The sequence below is a fragment of the Eleutherodactylus coqui genome, chromosome 7 (assembly GCF_035609145.1).
Source record: "Eleutherodactylus coqui strain aEleCoq1 chromosome 7, aEleCoq1.hap1, whole genome shotgun sequence".
In the NCBI taxonomy this organism is placed as follows: Eukaryota; Metazoa; Chordata; class Amphibia; order Anura; family Eleutherodactylidae; genus Eleutherodactylus; species Eleutherodactylus coqui.
In genome coordinates, this window is record NC_089843.1 from 106,331,349 (window position 1) to 106,353,030 (window position 21,682).

Sequence of the window (21,682 nt, forward strand, 5' to 3'; positions counted from 1 at the left end):
GAGAGCTCACAATGACCTACTGCTACCCAGTAGTATAACAGCTGGGCGACTAGCTGCGAGTGATCTAGATCTTTACACACCATGAAGAGCGATCCGCCTAGAATAAACCTGTTACAGTGCGTTACGCCCAGTCCAAGGTCTGAGAGTGGTGCATGACTCCATAATTCAGGTAACACCTAAGAGGGAATCCCTGTCATGTAGCACCCCTCTCAGGCCCGGCACCAAGATGATGCTATAATGTATGTAGATTCCAGTAACCAGTACTCTCCTGCGCCACATAATACATTACTTAGTAGGAGGTGTTGGGGCCAGTGGATGTGTGAGGGCACACAAGGTGACCGGGCTCAGGACACTCTCGAAAGACCACCAGTGGAGAGGATCATCTGACAAGCACCAGCAGCTCCAACTGTTTCACTGTCCTCCAGCCAGGGACTGGTGGCGCCATCGTTACATCCCTGTGTCTGTTTGAACCATTTCCATGCACTTGGCTGAAGGACATTTGGTCTCATGGCGCCCATTATGTTTACAGCCTTTGACATCCACCGATGCCTCTGTTTGCAGTGGTGTTGTGAACAACAGAACTGGATGCTACAGAGTGGAACTGGGTTGTCTTCAGTGACACATCCAGGTTTAGTCAGGACACTAATAATGGCCATGTTCATGGCTGGAGACTTTGGGGTGAGCCCCTCAATCCTGCCTTTGCTGTGAAGCTGCCCCCTGCTGGTGTGATAATCTGGGGTGGCCACCGCATACAACAGTCCCCCCTAGTAGTGGTATGAGGGACAATGACATCTCAGCGATATGTTCAGGACACCCTGCAGCCACATGTGTTCCTCTCATGGCCGGGCATTCTCTGATAATACTTGGCTGCACCAGATTTATCCTCAATAGAACCTGCGTGGGACCAACTAGGATGCCAAGTTCGATAGCCTATGAGATTACACAACCTGGAGGCTCAGTAACAGCAAATGTGGATCGATATGATGTTTTTTCATCCTGCTCCTCAAGAAAATGAATAAAGATTATACAATATATTCTATGGTTTGACTTCTATCCTAGCCCTGTTTTATGTGAAAGGGTTGAAGGCAGCTGACCTGTCCACCACTGGTGCGGTAGTGCTGGAGCTGTATGCCACACTCCTATAAGCCAGTGTTCCCCAACTCCAGTCCTCAGGGACCGCCAGCAGGTCATGTTTTCAGGATTTCCTCAGTGTTGCACAGGTGATGTAATTATTGCCGGTGCCTCAGACATTGCCACAGGTGTTCTTACCATGGGATATTCTGAAAACATGACCCGTTGGTGGTCCCTGAGGACTGGAGTTGGGGACCCCTGCTATAAGCTACATGTCAAACAAACCAATTGCACCCGTTCTCTAGAAGTAATCCAGAGTCCTGGTTTACTGGTTTAGCTTTATTCTGTAAATAGAACATCTGTATAAACCATGAACGGAAGGAACATATATGATAAAGTGTCGGCATTCATTAATGCATATCTTTACAGTCAGTGGTGTACGACACACAGTAAAGTTACAGTACAAGGTTTTTGTGCTAAATCTTTACATTACTTAAAAATGGTAATAAATTTCACAGTTTCATTTCTTGGCCTATGTACAGCACTGGAATAACCATCAAGCAGCTTATAGTGAGTTGTTTGGACAGAAGCTAGTATTACTTGACATATACAGTATCTCATGACGTAGTAATATCCTGCATAAAGGAAGATGTAAACAGAATGACAACATGTTGGTCTTTGGCTAGTCAAACTAAACTTCATTTTCTTTTATATATAGATATATACATATATTTGACTATCCCATTACCAAACACCAGCTATAAACAGCTGCGTCCGCTAGAAAGTCATCTGAGAGAAGCATTATCATTCTCACAGAGCGGCTATCATCCGGATACAGCTGCTGCTGCTGCTCACTCTCTGGACTATCTTTCCTTGGACTTTTCTGTATGATCAGCATCTGCATCCTCCGCACGTTGCTGATTAATCCACACTCAGAAAGGGTTCAATCGTATTCCAGTCCCTAAAGGTGAGAATGGGTTAACCTTCGCCCACATTAATGCATCATTCAGTGAAATAGCGGATTTCCCATCTTCTAGGAAGAACACGGGGCCCTGCAAAAAAACAAACAAACCTGTCACTGTAATAACAGATCATATATGTAGCACATAGGCCAGACTCACATGGGCGGACCGAATTCTGCATGCTGGAGGCCCACAATGGATTCTGGCTGTGAGCCTGGCCTGCGATCCTGTGGTTTCTGTATTGCAGATGACCGCAGCGGCTCGTCGGCAATTGTACACGGTACAGTTTTTTGGGGGGCACAGAGGGGCCTATACATGACTCAGAGGGCACGATGGGACCTATAAATGACTAAAATGGCATAGTATGGTATATATATATGTCTCAGAGGGCCCAGCGGGGCCTATGAATGACTCAGCACAGTGGAGCCTATAACTGACTCAGCACAATGGAGCCTATAAATGAATAAGGTATAAAGTAGGGCTTATAAATAACTAAGAGGGCACAGCAGGGCCTGTAAATGCCTCAGAAGGCACAGTGAGGCCTATAAATGTATAAGGTATAAAGCAGTATTCGTTATACAGACCAGCATTCCTTGTAGGGTGTAGCTACTTTTGGGCAACACACAGTTTTTGTGCTATAGATTTAAGTCCTGTATTATACAAGAAGGTGTAAAAAAATAATGCATCCAAGTATAGTATAAATACGCTATTTGCCGTTTTGTCTGAGGATCTGTTTGGTCGGAATGCTTAGCTCAGCTGTTACGGATGTATCTGCTGCCGAGCTTATTAACTATTTCCAATAACCGCTGAATTGGGAAAGTAGAATTGTTCACGTAGCTCTTGACTATCACAGGCTGCAGCTCAAGATAAGTGATGTAATGAGCAGTACGTACAAGGCTACAAGTGAACATATGTCTGGAGGGAGCTTTCAAGGAATATCCATTCATGGCCTATCCATCAATGTGAGTTCAGGAGTCCGACCACAGGGACCTCCACAGATCAGAAAGAAAAGGGGAAGCTGCAATCCTTTGTATGAACAAGTTGTTGTAATTAATATAATATATAATGTTCATTGACAAAAAAAGTAACGCACCAAGAAGGAGTTGTTGGAATCAAATGAAATTACATGTATGATTGGAATGATGAATGATATAAGTGATTACAATATTAGAACGAAAGGATCATTTATTGGGGAAAACCGTACAATTCAAAGAAGGCTCTAGTATCCTGTTGGGTCGCCACTAGCCTGTATACATGATGAGATATAGTCGGGCATAGGGGGCACATGAAAGTAGTCTATTACTGTGTATGCTTATTATGATTTGGACATCTCTTCTGTTCGGGATCACTAAGGGTTCACAATATTATACACATTTGCGTTAATGCAAGCACTGCGTATTTGCAGAATGAACAATGCATTGAAATGGCTAATTAGTCTGAGCTCTAGATGAGTTCTTTTTCCTGCGCAGTTGCACAGTGTTTCATGCATCTTCTAGCATATTGCGTGCACTTTTGCACATCCCCATTGGCTTCTTTGGGGACTTTTGGCACGCAAAATGTGCAAAAAAGTTGGGCATGTTGCATATTTTTTGTGCAACTAAAATGTGCAGGAAAATACACACATATAAATGAATGCATTGAAAGCAATGGGTTGTATTCACTGCGTATTGCGCACACAAATATGCCCGTGTGAATTTGGCCTAAATTACAGAGATTGGATCCACTGCAGGAGACCCAGCTCGACAAGCCTGGGTGGAAAATCACAGGACGGAGTGGCTCCTGCTCTGAGGCATGGTGGCCCACATGAATTGGTGTCGTATAATACATTAATGTCTGGGCGCCTGTAGCTTTTGCTTGGGGTGGAACAGCATAAACATGTAACCCACCTGTATTCGTAATCCTGTTAAACAAGACACATGGACATCAGAATGGCTCGGCAGATTAGATCCCGTGACATAGTCTGGTCCAATCAGTCCTTTAATAGGTTCCTCCTTTATTTTTTGGACTATACTTGAATAAATCCTTCTTTGTGTTTCTGTAGGGGGTGTGTATGGAAGATCATCACCAGACCTATGTAAAAAGCATAAGCAGTGCCCAAAATGTTGGATACAACACACAAACCTTTGATACAGTAAAACAGGGGTGCACATCTTGTGTCCGGGGGCCATATGCTGCCCAAGATGCCATTCTGTGCAGCCCCCAACCATGTCAGATGCAAGAGCACTGGCACACGACTCAGAAGAAGGAATGGCCAAGTACTAACGGTGCACTGGGTAGTCATCTCTGGTTCCGTCACATCAAATGGGGTTGCCTGATCACTGTTTGGCACTCCTATAAGGATTATATGGTTTACAGGTGGCCATCCATGCATGCTACTCTCTTCATTGTAGTTTATAAGAGTTGTGAAATGCTGGGCTCTTATCACAATACCCTTAATTTTTACTGGAGAGAGTCAGATGGATGGTTAGCTCATCTCTGGTTGAGTCCTAGTTCAGTCTGAAGGCCATCCCCATTTACCAACCGGTGCATGTTCCACTTCCAAGACTGCTAACTTGGAGATATTTTTGGCATATACTTTAGATATGCCTCAAGTCAGAATACCCCGATAAGTTTTATGTGACCCAAAAGGTATAGATCCATAAGACAATGTTGGCCTTGGACCAAAAAAGGTTGTGCACCTCTCCTGTAAAGGAATGAATGCTGATTACTGATTACATATGGCACATAATACAGTAGCAAACTTAACAGGAGGCACCTTGATTTTGCTTGTGAGTCCAATAACGGAGCATTCAGAGAGATGAAAGGCTCATCTATTTAGGTGGGACAAGTCTGCTTACAATGAAATCCTGCTGTCAGGAGCGAGTGTCCAGCCTGTCTGAATGCTTTATCTTTGGACCTGCAAGTGCATAGCTGCAAAATGTTAGCAGCAAATATATGTAAGTGTTAGCAATACTGCTGATGAGTGTGTTTAAATTATCCAATAGTGATATGAATGTATACTCTTTCCTACCAGAAATAATTGGACACCTGAGCAAGAATCAAGAGTAGTATTTATTCCCATATATTAATACTTAGTAAGGCTTCCTTTGGCCCTAATGGCATTGGATACTTTCTACTATTGTCTGATACACTTTAGCTGGTATTTCCCTTCATTCATCCTGCAAAGGTCTGGTGAGTTCTCTCAAAAAAGATGCTGCTCATATTTACTGACCCAATATTCCAGGTTAGCCTAAAAATGTTCAATAGGGTATAGGTCGGAACTTTATGCAGGTCAGTCTAATTTTGGAACTTCCATATCACTAAAGGGGTGTTGTCATTAAAAAAAAAATATTCTATACTCATGTATTCTTCCCTAGGCACATTCCTTACCACATCTTCTCCTTACTGATCTTAACCAGTCTCCTGTGTCAGCTCACTGCAAGCCTCTGCTTCTTGTTATGAAGGCTGCATTCCTCACATTCTCTTTCCTGCAGATCAGTGAAGGTCATATCCCTGTGATGTAGCGTTCACTGGCTAGGAAGAAATGCTGATCTATTGCAGAGACAGCAGGCATGAGCAGTCTATGCAATAGCTCAGCACTCCCTGCCAGACTGTGAACTAGTGACATAGCATACATTACTGGGCAGGAATGATACTGCCTGTGAATGTACATAATCTCACAGGAAGCAGAAGAATCAGCCAGCTGAAGGTGAGGTGACTCCCCCCTGGACTGCAGCAGACAGGAGCAGATCAGCAAGGAGAAGACCTGGTAGGTAGACTGACGAGGGAGTAATAGATGTGTATAGAATTTTTTTTTTTCAATGACAGAACCTCTTTAAACCAAAGTAAAACCATGTTTGATTTGTGAGAAGATGTGTTGTCTTGTTGGGAGACCATTCCCTGAGTATTACCACATTGTCGACAGCACATTGTCTAGAATGTCAGGGTCCACCACCATGTTCATGGTTCTTGCCAATACAACCAACAGGCAGACCATACCACGTAAGACCATAATGGAACCTCTGCTGTACTTAACTGTTGGCATAACACACTTAGGTAAAAGGCGCTCCCCAGGTATTCCCCACACTCAGGTATGTAGATCTGATGATGGAGAAGTGTGATTTGTCACTTCATAGAACGTTCTTTCATTGCTCAACTGCCCAACGATGACGCTCATTTCATCACTGGAGACGGGTTGACGTATTGCGCTTCCTGATAGATGGCTTGTGTGCAGCGGCGTAACCCATATATCCAATAGTATGCAGTTCCCATCACAACTATGGCTGACATCTCCAAAGCTCTGCATCTTATGTAGCATGGTTTAGGGCACATGACATTCTATTCATAGGGGTGTCCAAATATTTTTGGCAGGATAGTGTACATATTTATTCTTCAAACGTGTGGCCAAATGAGAAGAGACCGTAAGGAGTGCGAATGTGCTGTCTTTTTTCTTACTTTATAAAAAAAATATTGAAAGTCACACACAACTGTGGTCACTTCTCTGAAGTTTGTCAGGTATCCCCAAGTTGTACACACATGGTAGCAAACTCTATGGAACAAAATACAAGCTCCCCATATCACCCTAGCCCTAGGTCCCGTAGTACAGACATCAGGGTGTATTTCTATACAATATATAGAGTACACATCAGATACATTTCAATAGAGATATTAGTAGGTAGAAGAAAATATATATCCCGAATGTTTGCTCTTACTTGTTGGAGGACATTGTACATGCTCTCCATGCATCCAACTCCACCGAGAGCTGCTCAATCTGCAAAGGAACGGACACTTCCCGACGTTTCAGAAGCTGACTGGGAATAGTCACAGAAGAAAAAGAAGACATATTTATATAAAAAAGAATATGGCCTTCAGGAAGAGTCGGACAATGCTTCAAAATGTGGATGAAGACCACCTGCACACGGGCGACTTTGCATTGCAGAATCCTTGTACCATTACCAGAAGGCGCCTACCTTGTATATTCGTAAAGTGCTGGAACAATGCTTGTGTAGTGTCTTCTAATAGCAAGTAAAGCCCCGATGTATCCACACAGTATGAGAAGCTCGTTGCGGACCCTGCGAGGAAAGATGCAATAAATGTTGACCTAATACAATCTACATTAACTGATCTTGTCTAGAAAAAAATTCCTCTATTACTCCTCATGGAAAAGAATGTGCCAACAGGGTGTGACAGTTCAGTATATAGGGATATGTCCCATTAGTAAAGGGAATAGTAACACCCTGTGGCAAATTTACTTATGCTGTAGATTTGTAGAAGGAAAGGCAAAGAAATAGTTTTAAGAAATAGTAATTTTATGGGGAATACAAGCATTTACTAGATTGATATTATTGATTACTATGGGCAATAGCTCCATTTTATACTGTATTTTTCACATCCAATTGATTTTGTCTAATTTCGGCTTCCACAGGGTCCAGACTGCAAAATCCACTTGTCTAAACTTGACTGAATAAGTCCTGCGAGTGACAATGGCCAATACTTAATGGGTGATTGGAACAGGCAGAGGTGTACAGGCGGCATGAAGAATACTCACTCACTACATTTATGTAGGACTAATCTCTCCGTCCTGATGTAACTGAGAAGATCCAGAATTGGACAGATAGAATCCAAGGTCCAGTCAGAGCTGCTGATTTGTTCTGTAGAATACAGGTGGGAAATACATAGATGAGCAATGTAGAAAAGTCCCTTAGTCCTGCGCAAAATGTCCTGCAGGGTATAAAACTAAATTTTCAGAATGCAGAACATCTAAGAGCCACATGTAGAGAAAGTGCAACATTCACTGTTCCAAGCGGCTATCTGGTGTACATACTAAATTCTGGAGCATGGTCATATTGCACTATCTATCCCCGCCTCCAGGGGCGTAACTAAAGGCTCAGGGGCCCTGATGCGAAACGTGAGCTGGGCCCCCCCTCTATCTGTTTCTGTACCCGTACCCATACCTAAACCATGCTACACAAAGATATAACTTGAAGCTTCTGGGCCCCAATGCAAAACTTGTAACAGGGCCCCCAACTATAATGCTTTAGTCATAGTACTGGGCTCCCTATATGGAGAAGAGAGGCCTTATGGGCCCCCTAAGGCTCCTGGGCCCGGGTGCAACTGCATCCACTATAGTTACGCCTCTGCCCGCCTCTACACCAATACATTGCTTTCAGTGAATTCGTTCTCTTTTTCTCGCCTGTGCAAAAAAAAAAAAAAATCAAAAATCAGACCTGCTCTATCTTTCTGCATATAGAAGTCCATGGGAGGTTTGCAAATGTGCCCACAATGTATAACAGGATGAGCAATATGCTGTACAATTCCGTGTGAAAAAGAACACATCTGGAACGCATTAGGCTAAATAGCCATTTAATTCGAGGCATGCTCATCTGCTGCATGCAAATTAACATGCCCTGCGTTCAGCCTGTTTATACAGGCAGATAAATCGTTCACCCATTCGCTTGAAAATGATTCAGTCGTTCACATTCAGGCCTCTTTCACATGGGCGTTGTCCGCATCACAACCGAAAATCGCATGAACGAGAAAAAGCCACGACCAGACTGAATCTCACATTTTCTCACTCATTCAAATGGCGGGTAGGGCGTATATACGCCGCAGCCCGGAGTTCCGTCAGCCAGAGCGAGAGAGTTTAGCGATGCTGCACTCTTTCCCTCCCTTTGACGGCTGATTGCGGTAATAGGAGCTCCCATAGGTAGCTTCTATAGGAGCTGCCGGCTGATCACGGACAAAAGATAGTGTAAGACCTATCTTTTCCGTCCGCGCATAAAAGCAGCCAGACAGAATCTGCAGCATCTTTTCCTGACAGCTGATTTTATGCGCTGGAAAAGAACCCATCTGAACAAATGCATTGGAATCCAATGCTTCAGATGGTCGCGATTTTTGATGGCATTGTGCCCTTTCCATAGACTTCTATGGGGGCACACAAAATGGAGCAGGTCCTATTTTTTTTTACACACGCAAGAAATGCTTCCACAAAAAAAAGGAAATGTGAAGAAGCTCATTGAAACCAATGGCAGCTATTCTCTCCGTATTGCACAAGCAAATTTGGTGTGCATGAATATGCCCTTGTGAAGGAGCCCTAAAATGAACAATAAGGAATTATCACTCATCCGTTCGATCGTTGGCTGTGTTTTCACTGAATGACTTTTGTTCAGCGATTTTTTTTTTTAACGCTAATCGTTCCGTGTAAACGCACCCTAACCCTTCACATACCTATCAAGAGATTAAGACTTGCTATTAGACCACAAACAGCTGTAACATCCATTGTTATTCACTACCTTTCACATAGTCGATCCCAACTGGCAGTGCCTTCTCAGGTTCTGAACTTAGCAGATAATATTTGACAGCTTGAAAGGTGTCTCCATCTCCATGGCAGTTCTCTGCAAGCTGAGAGCATTCATCCGTACTTGGCAAATTACACTGTAAAGACATTTTGGAATAGCTGTAAATAAGATTGAATATGTACCATGTGATTACAAATTGGTGCAAGAGTAACGCTGATTAATTCACACATGTATGGCAAGGAAAGATGGGTGAACTCTTCAAGTTTTTATTGCACCTTTCAGATGTTTGATGTTGCGCCGTTGGTGACACTAGATGACATAAAACAGATCTCCGCTGCAGTAGAATCGATAACAGAGGGTATGCCTGGGTGGAGCTGAACAGCAAATCGACATCTGCTGTGTCACCAACGGCCCCCACATCAAACATCTGCAAAGTGCAATAAAAACTTGAAGAATTCTTCTATCATTCTAGCTGTTGTATGTCAGTTCGTATATGAAGAAATCAATTTTACTTTTGCACCATTCTTTTTAATCACTGTGCATAATTCTGCAAGTTTTAGTTGATATGCTGTTGAGAGGTCATTTTCTTTTTGCTACAACAAGGGTTGTCTCAGGTCACATTTTCCATGACTGGCCCACTGACTGAATCATATACTTTTGCTCTAGCAAGCCATGATGCTGAAAAAATGAGTTTAGCTTGAATTTATCATTAAAGTGATGTCATTTGCATCTAGTTTACTTTTGCAATCTCTCAAGACATACCAAGAGAAAATGCAGTGGAACGCATCTATAGGAGATAGAGGAAGGCATGGATTGACAATGCCATGGCTTCTTTCACATACTCTATCCTGAGTTATACTTCAGCTATAAATCTCAGTGATCTATGAGAGGGTGGATTCACATCTGCATTGGGGATACTACTTTCAGGGAGCAAGAAAGGGGAATCCGTGCGGCTGAACAGTTCAATTTCGGGACAGAACCAAACCCATTGGCCATAATGGAGTCTACCCAGTGGCCCGGCTTTTGGACAGCTCTTTTTCTTCAACGGGATCTGCGACGAAGCCTCTGGCCAGAAGTTCTGCTGCAGATTTGAACTTGTTAAAAGTTCCCAGGATGTCTGCACTTATACTTAGTGGGGGAATAAAATACACACAAATGCGTGCGCAAATAGCAACACCCATTGTACAAATACACACAGCAAATGTGCACATAAATGCGCTTACACCATGTGACCCCGGCCTTACAAACAGAACGTCATGTTGCAGAGATCCTCAGTTTTTATACATAGGGATGCTAGAATTTTGCTCATCTCTCCATAATCCTATAGCAAATCCTTTGGTTCATAGGATTGATTAGCTAAATAGATTTTCAATAGATTTCTCTTGCTGTTCTCAGGCAGAAAACGCTACGTACATGCCGCCCCGCCAACAAACTATTCTCATATAATAGACCATCAGCATCATTTCATGGGTATGTATCATCATTTTTTCCAAATAGCTAATGTAAAAACAGATTTTGTGCTAATCATATCAGTACAACAGACAATTCTAGGACATACTTTGCTATGTAGGTCATTAATCTCTGCAGTGCATCCTGGGTAAAATGCACACAGCTTGACTAAGAAGAGATCATTGTCAGGTATCATTCTGAGAAGATCTGTTGCCAAGTCCCTGGAAAAAGAAATGAATTGTGCTCACATCCGTTTTACCAGCAGGCTTCACAAAGCAAGCGTTCCTCATCAGTTATATACAGCAGACAGGCGAGATGCACACAGACTATTCACACCACATTTAGCGCCAAATGGCATTTGCATCATAAGTATATAATTTACTATAGATATGTGAATGGGTTCTTCTTCATACAGATCCTAATGTATACAGCAGAGTGCTGTAACCCTCCAATATACACTAAAGTTGTCTGCCATTAAGGTTTATTATAAAAATATAGATTTTATATAATAAATATAGAAATATTGAACTTATATTCTCTATATATTTATATGATGGCGTACACTTGTCTATGTATACCAAATACCTAGGATTATGTTACAAGTAATGTATATGTTTGTGAAAAGACAAAAACATGGTGCAAACAACACAGTAGACAAGGACTGTGCAGAACTCACTCCCACAAACTACAACGCAGCCAATCCCAAGAACTAGAAATAGCCCAGCTGTAATGATTTAGTCCCTTATTGAAAGTTTTCTCGACATAGGAAAAGTTTTGTATGCTGCCAATAACAGTGAAGAACCCTGTGCTTGGAAAGATGGACCAGGACAGAGACATAATGCATCTGGAAGGGTCCTCATAAAGCACTGTCTCTGATCATGGAGACAACTTGATGGCAGCTTTAAGGGTCTATTCAGACATTGCAGTCAAGTTGTGTTTTTTTTCACTGCAATCACTGTAAAATCACAATAATATGCCTCCGTGTTTACAAAAACATGATACAATATTTTACATGGTTGTGCAGTAATTGCACCAAAAAAAATCATGACTTGACTGCAATGCTGGCATAAACTTATAGGGCAGTTTGCACAATCAGTTTACCTAAGTCATCAACTGACAATGTGTTGATTTAGGGGGAAGCTGTTAAAATGTAACCCCAAAACTACACTAGGAATATCCACCATTAATATTAAAGTGAACCTGTCAACTATGTCATGGGGCTCAAAGGTGAGAAAACGGAAGTCTGGGGAGCAGCTTTTTAAACTGACCCCAGCCCCTATCCCAGTGCTGTGCCCCTGAGAAAACAGTTCTAGCCCAGATAAAATGTCTCCATGCAGCCCTAGCCTAAAATATGTGCTTACAGCTACAGTATGTGTCTTCATGGTAAGAGACCACAAACTGTGTAATCCAATTCTGTAGTCATATTCCCTTCCATTTGATCTCCTTCTCCCTGCCAGCATACCTTCGAGGAGTGTGACTGCCAGACTAGTTGCTGGAAGCACAGCTGACTACAGAAGGGGAAAGTGGGGCACAATTATAAAAAGTAGTGCAAATAAAGGAGCAGTGTCCCTTCTATATCTCAATTACAATAGAAGTGCTAAAGCAGTGTTCAAGCTTCCAATGATCTAAGCCTGAACACCTACATATAAGCAGGCTCCGCACCGACGGGACATTATTAGCATTTTTGTTACCAACGAAAAGTGAAATGGTTACATAAAGTTAAAAGTGGGACATGTGGGATGAGGGAAAGGGGAAATATTTACACAAACCTGATAAAGGCTGTGCATGTTTGTTAAATGGAGAGTAATGATAATGACCACCCGTAGGTTAATTGTTGAATGATACATGGTTGGAATCGGGGCCTCATCTACCCTACAGCAGGTGTTATAGTAGAAGTGACAATGTGTATACCTGTATCCCGGAGATGGAAAGCTGAAGAAAAGATAGAATATTACAAGATGTGATAAGTGTTCACAGCTTTATTACATTTAGGAAATACTTTTTCACTCTTGTTTGATAAATAAGTAGAGCTGTTAATACATGTGCACTAGTAGCTGATGATCGCGCAAGTTCAGGTGCTGCAGGCTAATTAGTGCTATTGTATGAGCATTAGCACTCGTGAAATAGCACCCTAATATGAACCCTATATGCCAAGTGGTTGTACAGTTGAAGTCTACATTACTATTACTTGCATGATTCTGTTTGTAACTTGTTTGTAACGTCATCACTGCAGCAGGTGTAATGAAGAAATCTATGTGAGTCCAAGGCTCATGCACAGGGATTCGTTCATCACACTCGCTAGAATGCTTTGGGTTTATCATTTTCTTTTTTTTAATATAACTTTTTCATATAAAAACAATGTACGGGTGTACCAGCACACCCAAATTCGCACAACAATCGTAATTGTAAAATTGCATTGCAACATCAATGAATAGAATTACAAAAAGTGAGATTGAGTTAACAAAGGTAAGGCTTGTGGATCCATTCACAAAATTAAATAAAAAGCTGGTCTAAAAGGATTTGCACCCACTATACTCTATTTCACATGGTGCTGCTCTCTACCATGGAATATAATTTATCTATCTCATATCTCTTTCTTTTTCCCTCATATCCCTTTCTCTCTTTTTCATATCTCATATTTTTCTCTCATATCTCGTTCTCTCTCATATTTCTCTCTTCTCTCTTTCTCTCTCATCTCATATCTCTTTCTCTCTCTCTCTCATCTCATATTTCACTCTCTCATAGCTCTATCTCATATTTCTCTCTCTCTAACTAATACCTCTATCTATCTCATAACACTTTCTCTCTCTAACTCATTTCTCTGTAACTCATATCTATCTAGCTCATCTCACCCTAGCTCACCACTCTAGCTCATCCCTCTCTAGCTCATCCCTCTAGCTCATCCCTCTCTAGCTCATCCCTCTCTCTAGCTCATCCCTCTCTCTAGCTCATCCCTCTCTCTAGCTCATCTCTCTCTCTAGCTCATCTCTCTCTCTCATCTCTCTTTAGCTCATCTCACTCCAGCTCATCTCTCTCTAGCACATCTCAATCCAGCTCATCTCTCTCTAGCACATCTCACTCTAGCTCATCTCTCTCTAGCTCTCTCTCTTTCTAGCTCATCTCACTCTAGCTCATCTCACTCTAGCTCATCTCACCCTAGTTCATCTCACTCTAGCTCATCTCACTCTAGCTCATCTCACTCTAGCTCATCTCACTCTAGCTCATCTCACCCTAGTTCATCTCACTCTAGCTCATCTCACTCTAGCTCATCTCACTCTAGCTCATCTCACTCTAGCTCATCTCACTCTAGCTCATCTCCCTAGCTCATCTCTCTCTCTAGCTTATCTCTCTCTATTTCATATAGCTGTCTATTTGATTTCTCTCTCATATCTCTCTTTTATTCCCACTGTAGTAAAAAAGAATAGATACAGAGCATGTTAGGAATTAAAAACATCCAACATGAAAGAAAAACACCTAAATGCCACAGTTTAAAAAAAATGCTGTGTGAGAAAGGTAAGTCCTAGTATCTCATGCATGGAAGAGAACACCTTGAGTAAACCCAGGTAAAGGCTAGGTGCACAATACATGTGTGTGCAAGTTGCACACGAGAGCCTTGTGCGCAACTCATATTGGACAGCACACAGACACCTGTCCATCCACTGTCCAATTTAAGCACAGGCAGCACATAGACATGCAACAGCAAGTCCCATTTCTGGTCCATGATATGGACAAGAATAGGAAATGTAAATTCACATGGACCATTGGTCTGCATCAAAAATGTGACAGTGTGTTGTCAGTTAATTAACACAGATGGTAAATGGCCCTGAATATGCTAGAGTGCCAGAAGCCTTACATTGTTATCAAGATTAAAGGGTTTTTCCACAACCTAAAAATTGCTTTGCAACCACTCTGTCCTTCCTGGTTGCTGCTGACGAGGACACGTGCTGCTGCAGCCAATCACTGGCTACAGAAAGTCACTCCTAAAGCCTGTGATCGTATTCATATGTCGTAAGTCAGCAGCAACCAGGAAGGATGGAGTGGTTACGAAGCAATTTTTAAGTTGTGGAAAAACTCCTTTAAGGACTATGATGTTTCAGAAATTAGCAGGTGCCGTTTGTAGCCTGAAGGTCTGGGTTTTTATTAGGAGACCCAATGCTTCTCAGGCACAGACATGATAGCTTCCTATCAATGTGTAGGAAAAGAGGACATCATATTTAGCCTAGCAGTCCTTGCCCCTTCCAGAGCATAAGCCCCATGTGGAGCAGTCTAATACCTGATTTTCACTATTCGGAATAGGACACAATTAAAGGACTAGTAACAATAAGATAAGCACCTTATTCTGATGAAAATGTGAATGGCAAAGATTCAGCTTTGGATCTCCAGTTAATATGTAATACGTACCATGTAGTTACAGTCATGCACTTTCTTGCAAGAAGCTCTAGTGCATACTGTGTTGCCTGGGCTGCACCCTCTCCAATAACTGTGCCCACACATACTGCCAGTTCCAGCTCATTGCCACGGATGAGGTTGGCCATGGCTAGCTTAAATAAAGCAGAAAGAAACTTAACTTACTTGAGTTTTTAAACATGTATCATTGTTACATACATTAAGATGCATCTGGAGTCCAACATATCCTATTGATAAAGAAAATAAGTACTCCACCCCCTCCTTCCCCCCCACTCCACCACCCATGAAGGAAACTCTTGCCACTTAAAAGGCATATAGTTTCAAATGTTTACTGCTGAATGCATCTCCCAGTGAGTAAGCCTCAGTCATGGTGAGCCATCAACACAAGGTGTTTTGCGTTCTGCAATTTAGGAGGACTGAATCCGTAATTGCAGTGCAGCATGCATTTTGCTACAAAAACTAGGGTATAATATGACAATTATTACAAAACAGAGGCCATGGGGGCATTTTTACTGAAAGGGGGTCATCATGAGATACACTATTACTGAATGAAGGCTATTTGGAGCATTATTACTGAGTCAAAGTGTAAAAGAGGACACATTACGGACACAGGGAGGCCTTCAGGGAGCACAAGAAGGGATTATTATTATTATTTGTGGTCATATCATTATTACTATCTGGGGTACCATGGATGGGAAGATTATGTAGAGGTTTGGAAAACAAAGGCATGTGGATGGAAAATTGAGGAATCAAATATGTCTGTGTATCAGATTCTACAGAAACAAGTTGTGGCTGGGAGACGTCATCATGGTAGTCTGGGCTGGATGGAAAAGAAAAGGGAAAGTGAACAACCCCAGTTAGAAAAGACATCACCTGTGATTACTGTACATAACTATACTGTAATCACATATGCAGTCTGCAGAATACCTGTGTAGAACTAGTATGTAACACTATATGGTCAATGTATCAAGGTATTATTGTTTTTTTCAGTAACACTATTGTGGTATTATGTAGACATGATCTGGGGGAATAATTTGGCCCTCATATAGTGTTATTATTGGTCATTGGTAATATCGAAATTTGCAATGGTCATTCAGCAACAGTATGGTGCTATTCCTGTCACTATGTGGTGGTAATATATGATCATGGTGTGGCGTTATAATTTGGCCCTTATATGGTATATTATTGGTAATGTTGGTCTTGGTATAGTGGGTTTTGTATAGTGGCTGTATGGAAGTAATTACACAAATCATGATGTTTGCAGTGATACTGTGAGCGGTTTTATTTCACTTTTACAAAATAAAACAAAAATGGTTTAAATTTTTCTTTCCAACTGTGCATATTTTTCTTTTTTTTTAATAAACTGTACTAGCATCTATTCTAATATTTCTTTAGTTACACTGGGGGCGTCAGAAATTTGATTGAACACTTATATAATGCTTTGGTATACTCAGCCCTATTGGCTGAATTCCCTAGACGCTGCTCTGCTCTTAGTAGCAAAATTATCCTTGTCCCCCCTTTATTCTGTGAGCCAGCGACAGATTGCTTCACAACATATTACAGCCTGCGGTAATAACAGTCTGCAGTTTGTTAGTGGGTTCCTGCATAGAATTTCATTTCCCTACAGGTTGCTGTTCTGTTATTTGCATCAATTAATGAAAATAAACATGGCCACTCACCTCAGAGCCTGATAGGGAGTGAAGTGACAGCCGCACACACCCACATACCGCTGTCACTTCAATCAGTTGGTCAGCAGGGATCCCAAGCGGCAGACCCCACCGATTAACTATTGATGATCTATCCTGAAAAATGTTCTTGCTTTACCACTGTAAATCGTCTTTGAAGTGACCGTGACCAGGGGTCTCCCTTCCAACTTCTCTGCAATCCAATCTCTGTTGTTAGTACAGAGTTATTATAGTAACAAGGACATGGATGTTTCCATGGCAACAGGGGAAGGGGAAATCTTTACAGCCAGCTCCCGTGCACTGAGACTGCAGGCTGACAGATCTGCAAACACTGTGATAACAATTACCACAGACTCTGCCTCTCCTGCTGTTACAGTGTGTGCCTGTATGGAAGTGTGTACACACATTACACACACACACTATAGTGGGTTTACTAACCATTTTACCAGAAAGTCTCTAAATGCCTGATCATCCTGGAAGAGCAGAGTGGTGGGTATTCAGATACTGCTTCCTTGCTGATTGGACTAGAGACAGTGCAATAGGAAGGGCAAGGAAGAGCAGGACAGTGAACTACTGGCAGAATGCTAGGCTTTCTACATCTCCCTCCCTGAAAGTGGATTGCAAACAGCAGAAAAATGGGTAAGACCACCTGAATATCAGAGCTTACAGAAATGAAACAGGATGCAAACAGCAGCAAATCAGAGGGTAATGAGAACCTGGTATATTTGCGAAAAACACAAGTACACTTTAAGGCTATGTTTACACTAGCATCATACATGGATGGATCCGCTATGTGTATTAGAGATTTGATTAACTCAATGAATTAGTTCATGATTGGATAATAACTACAATATGATGACTTACTTCAAAATAATCTACTGCTAAATGACAGCAAGCTGCAAGCACAGCCCGGCCATCCTGGAAATACCACTCCGCCAGCTCTGCACTGACTCGATGAAGAAGTCTGCACAGAAAATAGGGACAATTAGAGAAAATTCAAGTCACTTGCCAAGAAAGGTACTCTTTGTGATGAAAGGTAGAAAGCTGCAGTTTGAGACTTACTCATTGTAGTCTTCTATGTTGTTGCCATCAGTTGGAGATACAGTACTGACGGAAACATGATTGGACTGGATATTTCCTTCACAAGCTGCCTAGAAGTAAATAAGATAGTTAATCAGTAGAAATTGTTTTCATGAATATAGGACTACTTCTTTCAGGAATGGTCAACAAAAACAATGGGCCTCTGTACAAGATCAGTATATGGGCCTCTAACTTTCCAACTGCTAATGTCTTGAGTGCTAGTTAATGAGGGAGATAGAACAATACCTCCACAGTGCCACCTATCAAAAGGCAGCATTCCTTCAAGTCAATGTTAGCCTTGTAACAATGACTGTGAATTGAAAGCAAAGCCAGACTCCATGCACAGACAGCTGTTTCAGGGTATTTGTCCCTCATCAGTGTGCAGCAGGATTCTGGCTTTGCTAGTGAGAGGCCTGGGACTGGGGTCAGAAAAACTATCTTTTCTCCTTAGGGAGAGCACCTGCAAGGGGAGTAAGTGAGGAGACTTAATAGGCCATTCGTGAGCTAGTTATTCACTATCTCCATCAGGGCTTGAGATAAAATCTCAGTCTACTATTAATTCTGATTATAGTCCCTTCCATACAATCATATAGGGAGCCATGGGCCCCCTTGCCTGCAGTTGGACAGGATGCACATATGGTGTGTCCATTTAGAATGAAGCTCTGAATTACTTAAAGAGGTTGTGCCAGAATCACAAGCCATACTCTATCCATAGGTTAGGTGGTAACTTGCTGATTGTGGGGCCTTACCACTAAGACTCCCACCAATCCTAGGCATGAGGGTACTGTGTTCCCCATCCTCCTCACTGTGGGCTGACAGCACCCTCACAGTGAGGAGAAGACTGAATGGAGCATCGGTCACTTTCAGTAAGACTGCCGGCAATAGACGAGTGGCAAGCGCTCGGGTATTTCTGTCAGCCCCATTGAAATGAATGGAGCAGTGGCTGATATAACTCCACGGTGAAAGACAGAGGTGAACCCGAGACCCCCATTTTCAGGATGGGTGGGAGTTTCAGCGATGAGACCCTCGCTGGCTAGGAAGTTATCCTCTATTTCTGTGGGTAGGGAATACCTTGAAATTCTGGTACAACCCCTTTAAAGTGAATCTGCCATCACCATTGAGCCCCATAAATTACATTATGGGGCTCAAAGGTGAGGGAACGGAGAGCTGATTTCATACTTCCCCGATTCCCCATTCCAACGCTGTGTTCCCACGAAGTTGGCACGTACACACAGCATGACTCTTTTCCGCCAGTTCTGTGTGCATCTTCTTCCATTTCTCTCTGTAGGAGTGCACACGTACAGAGCCGGCTGAAAAGAGTCACGCTGTGTGTGCAGAAAAGTAGGTGCTGGAACTGAGGCCTGCAAGGTGGTAGGAGGAGGCAGCCATGATAGGGTTAACGGGGAGGGAAGGGATTAACAAAGAGGAGAAGGAGGGGGAAGGAAAGTGCGGGAAAAAGAAGGAGGAGCCGCAACAGAAAGCAGTTCATCAGGAGAAGCGGGGATGTACAGCAAGACAACATGGAAATCTCACCTGCCCAACCTTATTGGAGGATGATGTTTTTTTTCAGTTAAATTATTTAATGAGGGATGGTGTACATTGTCATGGCAGCGGTTAGGGGGGGTTCTTGAAGTCGGAGAAAAATGGAGTGGGGGGAAGGCAGGGGCTGGATAGCCACCTCCCCCCTTTATTGATTAATGTCTGTCGCCTCTTGTCTCTGACAGGCTGGAGTCCCTGCAGAGATAGTGGAGTGTCTAACCTTGGAATGGCTAGTGGGTCTCTGAGTTGGGAGGTAGGCGACTTGAGGCAAGTGGTGCTATTGGGTCTCCTGAGTTAGTTGGCTTGTGGCAGGAGGCAGTTGTTGGAAAATTGGGTCTCCCAAGTCAGGTAGTGTGTAGTGGGAGGCATTACGGTATATTTCTCTGGTTGGTGAGGCGACAGAATTGTTTGGGGCTCCAAGGACCTCCCTCTTTCCTGGATTGGAAAGGTTGAATTTATGTAAATGTATGTTTGCAATAAAATAGCTGCTGTGGTCAATTTATCCAAAACCAAGGAGAGCCTGTCATTAATTAGGTTTTTTGGGGGTAAGTTGGTGAAGGTATTACATTGTGGAGCTACAGCAGGAACAACTCCATTATAGCCGGGTCATGGGGCATTGGGTAAGTATGAAACACAGCTCACCAGACTCCTCGTTCCCTCACCTATGAGCCCCAAAATATAGTTTAGGTGATGACAGGTTCCCTTTAAAAACATATTGCACAGTTGCAGTTTTTACCTTTTTTGGTGGAGAATATGCTTACAATGTTCATGCATGGCTCTTCACGGGATTGCAGTAAATTTAGCAGGTTTTTGTGAGTTATTATTGTGCAGGGAAAAATGTCTGTTTCTGCTAAGAGAAGATGACTCTAGTTCTATGGAAGATTGTAATACCTGTGCCACAAGTAAAGCCTCCTTCAGTTGTCCTCTGGAAGTAAAGAAATTAACCAGTTTCTTCACATCCCCGGTGGCTATACAGTAGGGAATCACATCGTCATTCTCCTCCTCAATAAGCTGACTTGCTCTTCTAAAAGGAAACACAACGACTCAAACAAATCTTGTTTGTAAAACATACCAAGAGGTAACTTTTCTAGTCCTATATGGATGCTTATTATATGACGGTAACATCGTGGCTCACTGCTTAGTACTAGTGCTTGGGGTCCAACATGGGGTAACTTCAGCCTTGATGTTTCTACACTTGTACATCCATTCTTGACTGGATTTCCTCCTTGTGCTCCTCAATTCAAAATATATCTTATTTAACTCTCCTTTACCTCATTTCTATTTACTCATCTTATTTTATGCTACATTTTTTAAATCAGTTTTTTTATGTCTAATATCAGGTATCAGTGCTGTAACTTTGCTGTTGGTAACTGGCCACCTATTCATCCACTTCCATATAAAACCCTTACAGGCCTGCAGTTACAAGAAGGTTATCCAATTAGGAGACACCTACAGATGTCGAAACTGTTACCTTGTGACAACTTAACTACAGTGTACTACAGTAGAGTTCTGATGATGCGTCAGCCATGTTAACAATTGCTGCATCTGTACATCTAGTCATATAATGATCAGTGCTCTTAGCAGTGGCTGAGGGCCACTTAAAACTTTGCAAGGGTCTTGGGAATAGTGTTCCTGACCCCTTAAAAATGGTAAAAGTACATTAAAATCAATGAATGCATGAACCAGTTAATTAAAATGAGGTTTTAATTAACTAGGTTTTTTTTTGAGTGACAGAAGGGCGCAAATAAAAATAGGCGCATGTGAACGAACCCATTGAAAACAATGGGTTCTATTCTCTGCATATTGTGCACACAAAAATACACCTGGGGGCTTTAAAGAGAAGACAGCAGACGCACTGGAATCATTTCTATATAACATTAGAATAATTTAAGAATTTTGCCAGTTTACTCACCTTTGCATTAATTTTTTCCAGTATTTCATGGACACTCCGGGGGCCACTGATAATGCCTTATCCCACTAGTAATAAAGTAACACAAGATATTAGCATAGAACGTTAACCCTTTGCATTCCAATTTTGGATTCAGGGTTTCCTAGGGAGTGTTCTCTTTCTGCCATTATACAACAGCACCATCTGCTGGTTAGAGCCAGTACTGCAGTATGGGACATGCTGGAGAGGCCCCTCGACAACACATCTGCCAATAATATACAGTAAGAATACCCTGCCGGACGTCTTCAGACATCGGAGCTGTAC

General features: G+C 42.3%; 1 protein-coding gene across 1 annotated transcript in view; it reads right to left on the bottom strand.

Annotated features, from left to right (window-relative positions):
• Positions 1–1,438: 1,438 nt before the first annotated feature.
• The window catches only part of WDR17 (WD repeat domain 17), a 64,436-nt gene continuing 44,192 nt past the window's right edge, over positions 1,439–21,682 (bottom strand). Inside the window, 13 exon segments of the mRNA XM_066574669.1 lie at positions 1,439–2,123; positions 3,920–4,103; positions 6,725–6,823; positions 6,983–7,084; positions 7,561–7,663; positions 9,305–9,446; positions 10,869–11,025; positions 12,671–12,691; positions 15,161–15,300; positions 17,716–17,815; positions 17,914–18,002; positions 20,362–20,494; positions 21,383–21,447. Coding sequence (XP_066430766.1) covers positions 2,004–2,123; positions 3,920–4,103; positions 6,725–6,823; positions 6,983–7,084; positions 7,561–7,663; positions 9,305–9,446; positions 10,869–11,025; positions 12,671–12,691; positions 15,161–15,300; positions 17,716–17,815; positions 17,914–18,002; positions 20,362–20,494; positions 21,383–21,447 — 1,455 coding nt within the window. The 3' untranslated portion in view covers positions 1,439–2,003.